This window comes from Salvia splendens, chromosome 3, assembly GCF_004379255.2.
Source record: "Salvia splendens isolate huo1 chromosome 3, SspV2, whole genome shotgun sequence".
NCBI classification, from domain to species: domain Eukaryota; kingdom Viridiplantae; phylum Streptophyta; class Magnoliopsida; order Lamiales; family Lamiaceae; genus Salvia; species Salvia splendens.
In genome coordinates, this window is record NC_056034.1 from 27,381,219 (window position 1) to 27,390,324 (window position 9,106).

A 9,106-nucleotide genomic window follows, 5' to 3' on the forward strand; every position below is an offset into this window, starting at 1 on the left:
TGTCATCTTTTGAGGGCCAAAGTTATTTGCAGAATCTGATGCAACTCGATCAGGTCACACACATCAACATTTGATAGAGAGGGATGCATCAAATCGGAATTTCACATCATAACAATGGACTTAAAGTCGAATTGTGATTAGAAAACTCAAAATTCTCAGCTTCAGAAGGGAATATGTGGAAGCTTATTCCACTTTCATTAGGTTGATGATTTGCATGCTGGTCCCCCAAAACAACATTCTTGTTGCATTTCGATCTTCTGTAAACCAACAAAGGTGCTAAAAATGGTGAAGAAATATTAATCCAAAATCGACGTGGAAAAGAAAACAAAAAAAAAACAAGACTTGATATTGTTTATTATCCTAACCGAAAATAAATACTCCCTCTTTTTTGGTAGAAAACTAAACTGGAAACAAGTTTTATTTTTAATATAATAGTTACATGATTCGATCTATATTTTTAGGTTAATGGCAAAGATTCAAGTTTTATCAGAAAGTTTGCAGAAAGAGAATAAATACTACTATAACTGATCTTTATTACTCCTTTTGTCTCATAAAAATATGTGCATTTCAAATGACACTAAAATTAATGTACAATTGATAAATTAAGAAAGATAGAATAAAAGTAATTGAAATGGTGTTAGTGTTTAATGATAGACCCTAGTGGTATAAATTGTAAATAAATTGATGTATATATTAATAAGTTGGGGACAACTTTCTATAAATGGAAATGTTCATATTTTTATGGGATGAACGAAAACAAAAATACTCATTTTTTTATGGGATGAAGGGAGTATAAATGAATAATAGTAACAGTCCTATAAAAAGAGCGTTTGTATACACAATCTTAAACGGCACTTAGTGATCTGAAAGAATACAACTACAAATGGGACTGATTACATCCACGATCTTCTCATGAAATTCACGGAAGAAATTGAATAACAGTAGTAGTATAACAATTAAACAAATGTAATGAATTAAATTATCTCACTAGCAATAATACAAAGCAACAGAGCTGAATAGCTCAGTTCATATAATACTATCTGTGTGACAACATTTGAAAAAAGTTATAGCTAAATCTACTGATGACCTAATTCATCAATAAGATAGAGGACCTAAAACTAGAAAACAAAATGCTCGCTATGGTAATGCATCGATTGCTAAATCAAGAATCAGTAGACTTTACACTCGGATATGTCGTCCTTGGCAGCAACACAATTTACCTCTGTAAATGAGAGTTATCTACCTATATTAGTAACATTTCTTACAATTTAAATCAAAACTGGCCCTAGGCGTTCCCCTTAGGGACAAGGGTTTAAGGACATCGATAACCAAATCAGTACACGCTCAAACTAACTGAACAGCCCTTGTGCTAGAAGTTTCTTCAATGTTTCATATGTCATGAAAACAATGCCGACACCTGGAACAACCTTGTAGTATTCAGGCATTATCCCTCTATACATACCGCGGAGGCCTTCAGAACAGATTATGTGTTTCAAAGTTCCAAATAATCCAGTTTTGTACACTCGGGCTCGGCCAGCAGCACCTTCCAATTGCATTCTTCGCCTTACGAGGTCCAAAGGGAATGTCGCTGCAGCCAAAAAGAGTATGTCAGGTTAGTGACTTGTTCTCCTTCAGATTCGGACAATTGCTCAAACTGATCACTTAAAATATTCCATGCCCTAATTATTGCACAAAGTTAACAGGTGTTGAACATGAGGGTTTCCTTGCTTAAAATCTAATGTGTAGCATCACTTCAAATTTGACTATGTGATACACAGTTATCACTCCTAAAGGCAACTAGTTTTTTGGACCACATTTGTACCATAGTCAAGAAAACAGAACATCCAGCAGGCTGTTGCAATCATTTTGCATGCGAAAAAACTAGCATTAAAATAGAAATGCTTCTAGTCGTAATAAATAACTCGATCACCATTATAAGCTGCCCACCTGTTGACGATGCAATGCCAGAAAGACTACCACAAGCAAGGCTCACCAATACATTAGAATCATCAGGCCTAGTTAAAAATAAAGAATACTTTAGCCCATTTATATATGAAGAAAGGATGCCCAAAATCAAAGTAAAATCAGTTTCCCTTACCTGCGAGAAAGCCAGAAAGATCTCAAACTCTCATAAACCGAAAAGCTTATTGCTATACTGGGCCCAACTCCCTGCAGCCAAAAGAATAAATTAAATGAAATCAAGATCTCTACAGATAGTTTGAAAGCTATAGAACACAAGACATAATGGAAGGAAAGAAAGGTACCAATAATGTTGCCCCTAGCCCTTTGTAGAGGCCAAAAAATCCTTCGTCTCGGCAGATGGTACGAATTGAATGCCTAATGCCTTGATAATATATGTTATTCCTCTACAATTTTCAAAAGAAAAAGCAAAATTTTAATTCATTATCAATTCAAAAGATGGGCATGCGAGAAAAAATTTGCAGTTTAGCGGTCATAATGCTTCAACCACTGTCAAAAAAAGGACACTTTATAGTACAAGGTTTAATTATCAGAAGACATGTCTCCATTAGTAAAGAAAACATCTGCAAACCAAGCTCTTAATTCTTAAACAAGATAAAGTCACACATTTTGTAGTTATCTTCATTTCTTTTACCTATTAAAGTTTTCCGCTCTTTCCAGTTCTTTTTCCTATTTCACCTTCAATTTCAGTAATGCAATAGTTTACCTGTGCTGCCAGCCTTGTTCGGACAAGATCTAAAGGATACGTAGCAGAAGCAGCAGTCATTCCTGCCAAGCCACCACCAACAAAATGCACAAAAGCATCTGCATGTGGATGTTCTCCCTGGCCTTCAAGACCCGGTATTAATCTTAAAATCTGGGGGAAGCAAAAATACATCTATTGTCAACGCGTGAACAAGCTTCGTCCATTTCAGAAATGCAATATTCTCCCATAATGAATTTACTCACTCTTTTGTATTGTTCATAAGAATAGAAGTTGACAGAAGAATACGGAAGACGATGAGCTATAATAACTAAATTCCCTTTCCAGAAGGCTCTAAAACCTTCTTCATTCACTATGCGCAATGCCTCGCGCCATATACAAGGCTTACTCAATATAGCAACATCCGAATGCATGCCTTGCACCTACCAGGAGATTACAAAATTAAATTGGTTAGTAACCATCATAAAATCAAGCTTCAATTATACACTGTTAACCCAATTAACTAAATAACGACGAATTAAGTATTGACCTAACCAGAAAAGAGTTTTCCTACAACAGGTTGGAAAACAAGTAATTAACCTGAAACAGGATGGTGAGCCGGGCTAGGGGAGCAGTGCAGGTCTTGCTGAAAGCTCCGGCGATGCCACCGGCAAGGAGCTGCGGAATTGTGCCAATCTGCGATATTTGCGGCTGCTGCGGCCGCGGTTGTTGGTGTAGAAACTTCCTCGCGCCATCCACCCCGACCCTAGCTTCCATCAGTTCCAGCAGAAAATAAAATTAAAAAAAAAATGCAGCAAGTAATTTTCCACTAGAACGCCACAGATCTTCCGAAAAAATATTCTGGAAGATCCGATTCCAGATTGTCGGCGACGAAGCCCATCGAACTCCTTATTCGTTGCGGAGACGGGAGATCTTTGAATCATGAGAAGATACTTACTGTAAAGCCCTGTGGAAAAACCCTAGTTTGGGTTTATTCCGAGGAATATTAGTTTGAATATGTTTTGCGCACAAAGCAAGCAATTTTTGGAAACGCAACGACTTAAGGCCCGCCCAAATTATAAAAATCAATGCTAGGCCCAAAATCATTATTTAACCCAAATACTCAACCCACCTCAACTTTACCCGCTTTTTTTTTTGGACCCCTTTTCTTCAATAAATAAATCTCATTTAGAAATGTTTTTAATCGGTCACATAGTAAAATATTCTATATTAGTTCTAATTTATAATCTTCTTATATTTTTTATTTTTTCCCAAGAAGTATTCTTCTACTTTTTTTACTGGCTTCAACAACTAGTCATTTTTATATAAAGCGTGGTGGTGTTCGAACAACTAAACAATACTCTCTCCCTTCAAAAAAAAAATTGGGATGGAGACGATAAGGATTTTAACGTGAAATTGGTAAAGTAGAAGAGCTGTAAAAAGAAAAAGTAATTGAAGTATTGTTAGAGAAGAATGAGACTCACCTTATAAGAGAAAAAAAACTTACCAAAAATAGAAATGAGCTATTTTTGTGGGACGGACAAAAATGGAAAAAGAAGACTATTTTTATGGGATGGGTGAGCATAACATTGAGATATGAGTCAGAATTAGATTTGTCTAGTACTTCCCCCGTCCCATAAAAATAGATACTTTTTCCATTTTGATTTGTTCTATAAAAATACTATTGGGTCTCTAATAAGAGACTAAGAGCATGCGCAGCGGTGGCGTCCGTCGCCACCGCCGTCCGCGCCGCTGGCACGGACGCCATCCGCCGCCGCTGCGCTCGCGCCGCAGGCACAGCGCTGCTCGATGTATCGAGCACGTCCGTGCCAGCGGACGCACACGTGGCGCGCTCCCATTCGTCAACGGCATAGCCGTTGTGTTTAAACATTTTTTATTTTTTTAAAAAAAATCGGTATTTAATTATAAATTATGCTAAAAAATAAAAAAAAATATTCTCCAAATCCCAAAAATATGGCCGTTTTTTCCCGTTTTTTCTGAATTTTTTTAATTTTTTTTCCCCCAAAATCATCTATAAATACACACATTCATCACTCATTTATCACATCAATTCATCTCTCATTCATCTCTCATTCATAATTCTTATACAAACTATCAACACATTCAACATTCACTCAAAACATCAAATGGATTTCACTCATCTCATGGCGGAAGCGGAGCGCGAAGAACAAGAATACTACGAACAACATCGTGCCGCTTACAAAGCATATGTCGCGGCGAATACCCCCGCTCATCCTCCTCAACGCACTAGATCAAATCGCCGCTACATCCATCGTGACCGGGAGGGAGCCCACGAAAGGCTCGTTGCCGACTACTTTGCCGACCATCCGCGGTTTCCGGCAGATTACTTCAGGCGCCGTTTTCGCATGTCAAAGCGCTTGTTCATGCGAATTGTCAACACATTGTCCGCACGTGTTGAATACTTTCAAACAAGTGTAGATGCAGCCGGCCGGCAAAGTATCACGGCGTTGCAGAAGTGTACGTGTGCCATCCGACAACTCGCTACTGGGCAAACGGCCGACATCTTCGACGAGTATTTACATATCGGTGAGTCCACTGGAATCCTTTGTTTAAAGAATTTTTGCGAGGGCATTCGTTCTGCTTTTGGGGATGAATTCTTTCGGGCACCCACTACCGATGATTGCCAACGGTTGCTTCGTCTTCACGAATCAGTCCATGGCTTTCCCGGAATGCTTGGCAGCATTGACTGCATACATTGGAGGTGGAAGAATTGCCCGACTGCTTGGAGGAGGCAACACTTAAGCGGTCACAAAGGCGGCGGCCCAACACTTATCCTTGAGGCGGTCGCCGACTATCGCCTATGGATTTGGCATGCATATTTCGGCGTTGCCGGATCCAACAACGACTTGAACGTGCTCTATTCTTCACCACTCTTCAATGATGTGATGAATGGTGTAGCACCGGCGATCGACTTTACCATCAACGGAAATACATACCGCATGGGTTACTATCTCGCCGATGGTATCTACCCAAGGTGGTCGACGTTCGTGAAGACGCTCCACAACCCGCACGACCCGAGACGGGTTCTTTTTGCGCAGCGTCAAGAGTCAGCGCGGAAGGACGTCGAAAGAGCCTTCGGGGTCCTTCAAGCTCGATTCAACATTGTGAAGGCCCCGGCTCGGCTGTGGTACATGAATAATATCGCCGACATCATGTTCACGTGTATTATATTACACAACATGATTATAGCCGACGAAGGGCCGAGGGCGGCTAGCTTCTACGACGAGGACGAAGCCGGAAGCTCAACAGCGAGGTCTCCCCCACGCCGAGGCGAGCATACGACGGTTGGCCAGAGGATCGAGACAAGACACACAATGCGCGATACTCGAATCCACAATCAACTACAAGAAGACCTAATCAACCACATGTGGGCGAAATTCGGCAACGAGTAGTGGTTTTTTTAATTTTTAGGATTTTAATTATGTAATTTTTAATTTTTAGGATTTTAATTATGTAATTTTTCATTTTTAGGATTTTAATTATGTAATGTTTAATTTTATTTGTCATTTGTAATATTTATTGTGGTTTTTAAATGAATTTTAATATTATGGAAATGTTATTGTTTAATTGAATTTTAAATTAATTGTGTTCGTCCTTGCGGAAGAGCACAGTTGTGGGTGTTGTGCTCTTGCCAGAGAGCAGGCATGAATAGTACCGCCCGGGCCCACAACCGTGCCGCTGGCAAGAGCACGGTTGTGGATTCTCTAATTCTCCACAAACGTACTCCAATAACTTTTCTTTCTATCTCCCTCTTATTTTATTAATTACGCATTAAAACGCGTGTCATCCCAAATGTCTCTATTTTATGGAATGAGTGGTGTATTAAATTAGTCGTAAGAGTGGATGAGATATTAATAATCATGAGATACAATGTAATTTTGACATTGTAGAAATGAGTCAAAATACATTGTCACAGACCGGCTATTTGAAAAAATGTAATCGAATAAGATACAAAATTAGACGTGACATTTAGTCAGAAGTTGACATTACAACTAAACAACCCTTTTGATTCACATATACTGAGTTCGCATAGTTATTATGGGTAAGTGTTTGTTTGGTAGCCTAGATAAGACCAAGATATATGAATTACATAACTTATTTGGCAGTTTGGTAGATAAATAAGGTCCATGTTAGGCCATCAAAGTCCATCTCGGCCCACTGAAGCCCGAAGCAAATTAGTTCAAAAGGGTGAATTATTTAACAGCCCAAAAGAGTGAGATAACATATCCTTATCTTAAAGCTCATCTTAATTAATTATCTTGTGCTAATTTAATGTGCCTACCAAACATGCACTTAACCTACTAATAATGAAATTGTAAAATAGGCAACTTGCTTTTAAAAACTACTACTCCGTCCCACTAAGAAGGCATATTCCATTTTAGACCGTCTCATTTTAAGTGAAATATTTTCTTTTATGTTAAAATAATAATACTCTATCTCTCTCTTACATTATCTACTCTCCTACTTTTTCTCTATGCTTTTTTCTCCCTCAATATTTTATTCTCTTTGTTTAACAATTAAACACACCTACCTAAATTTCTATGCTAAGAAAAATGTGTCACCCATGTAATAGGACGAAGGGATTACAATATTAGAAAAAGTATGATAAGTTTGATAGTATTAAAATCTAATTTAGGGAAGAGAGATATTCCAATGATTGAAGGCTTTGTTGTGTCATTTATGACATAGGTCTAGATTGTAAGATAAGTAATGGGAAAATTTTGAATGACAAAATTAAAAATAATTTCAAATGAAATTAAATCTTTAGAAACTTCTGGTATATAAATATTTGTGAGTAATTGAAAAATTACATTCTCAATGTTATAGATGAAGCAAAAAGATATGAATGACAAAATTAAAAATAATTTCAAATGAAATTAAATCTTTAAAAACTTCCGGGATATAAGTATTTATAAGTACATTCTAAGTGTTATAAATGAAGCAAAACTATTATAAATTTTGAGATATTTTTCAGTCAGGAAATGAAATTAAATCTTTATAAACATGGTAGCAATCCTCTCAGTAAAATCATTGTATAAAATGTCTACCTGGTGGTCCACAAAGAAACCATGGTTGGGGCATTTGTGGAGGAGGCCCTTGCAACGTGCGACTGCTTCATAAAGAGGCTCGTCATGACCTTGTACGAACTGGAAGATCTCGCTTTTGAGCTTTAAGATAGTCCCCGGTGGATAATATTTGTCGAGGAAGGCCGCCACTATATCCATCCATGTAGAGACTTTCTCTATAGGCACGCACTCAAACCATTCCTTAGCAGAATCAATTAAAGAGAATGGAAAGAGTCTTACCTTTATGGCATCGTCGTCGACAACATTCAACTTGAGAGTGTTCGCAATCTCCACGAACTTTGTAAGGTCGCGGTTGGCATCCTCGGTGGCTCTTCCTGCAAACTGATATAGTTCCACCCTTTTGTATAAGGGGTATCCGCAGCTCTAATTGTTTGCATCAATCCGAGGGCCCTCAGGGATGGTAAGTACGTTGCCATGGTTGAACATATGCATCACCGGCACTATCTCCTTGTCCTTCCTTTCTTGCTCCTCCCTAGCCGCCTTCTCCACGGCTTTCTCATCTGACAGCTGTTGTGCCAGGAATTGCAGCATTTCTATCTTTGCTCTAGTGTTGTCACCCATCGTGCTTTGATCATTTCTTATTCTCCTACGAGTCTTTTCAATTTCTTGATCGATAGGCTCTAAGATTTCCTTCCCAGAGCGCGTTCGCATGCACGACCTGAAGGAAATAAAATAAACAAAAATTAAAAACTAAAAATAATACAATCCAAAGTAGTAAAATAATGTGTTTAAAGATATCAATCACGTAGTGAAAGTTATCCCCGGCAACGGCACAAAAAACTTGATGCACTTTTTATTAGCACTAAATAATCCTGCAAGTATACATGGTATATATAGTATAGGTAAAGGTTAGTATCGGATATCGAACACAGGGAAAACGAACACAAATTGTCTATATTCTACTAGGCTTCTTCTACTATTTGGAGAAACAAAAGGTTTTGGATTTTTTTTGAAAATAAAACTTGTAAAAACAAAAGAATGTATGATTGCAGATAAAATACATAGAGAAATCAAATGAGATAAGGGAATTCCAGGGATGTGCTTTCACAGTTATGGTTATACAAATTCCAACTACAACACCCTAGTAAAGTTCATATTTCACTAGAACGAGTCGCAAATATATTGTCCATGTGGCACAAAGTGGATTATAGACACTAGGGGCATCAATCCTAGATTAATAACTCCTAAAAGATCATAAGACTCTTAATGTTCTCGCTCTCAATTAACAGTGTCATTTTAAGGGAAGTTAATTTTAACGTCAACTAAGCTCTTCTAGCTCCTCAACCTCTTCTCACAATTATGTAGCAAGCCAATA

The 9,106-nt window shown here is 37.9% G+C and overlaps 1 protein-coding gene and 1 non-coding gene across 2 annotated transcripts; one reads left to right on the top strand and one right to left on the bottom strand.

Annotated features, from left to right (window-relative positions):
• Nucleotides 1-956: 956 nt before the first annotated feature.
• On the bottom strand, nucleotides 957-3,666 carry LOC121797474 (mitochondrial substrate carrier family protein B-like). The gene is made up of 7 exons (XM_042196236.1): nucleotides 3,263-3,666; nucleotides 2,929-3,105; nucleotides 2,687-2,836; nucleotides 2,265-2,366; nucleotides 2,099-2,169; nucleotides 1,948-2,015; nucleotides 957-1,588 (listed from the first exon to the last, which is right to left on the bottom strand). The coding sequence occupies exons 1-7, from the start codon at nucleotides 3,437-3,439 to the stop codon at nucleotides 1,350-1,352; spliced, it is 984 nt and encodes a 327-aa protein (XP_042052170.1). The 5' UTR covers nucleotides 3,440-3,666; the 3' UTR covers nucleotides 957-1,349.
• A 4,102-nt stretch (nucleotides 3,667-7,768) lies between these two features.
• On the top strand, nucleotides 7,769-7,875 carry LOC121797555. The gene has a single exon (XR_006049916.1). It is a non-coding gene; the product is annotated as a small nucleolar RNA R71 (small nucleolar RNA).
• Nucleotides 7,876-9,106: the final 1,231 nt, after the last annotated feature.

Bases quoted from the DNA above. Each gene is read 5' to 3' on its own strand.
- LOC121797474 (XM_042196236.1), bottom strand. From the start codon at position 3,439: ATGGAAGCTAGGGTCGGGGTGGATGGCGCGAGGAAGTTTCTACACCAA. The intron at 2,367-2,686 runs GTAAACTATTGC...TGAAAATTGTAG, and splicing joins GAACAAGGCTGGCAGCACAG to AGGAATAACATATATTATCA. The intron at 2,016-2,098 runs GTAAGGGAAACT...ATTTTTAACTAG, and splicing joins TCTTTCTGGCTTTCTCGCAG to GCCTGATGATTCTAATGTAT.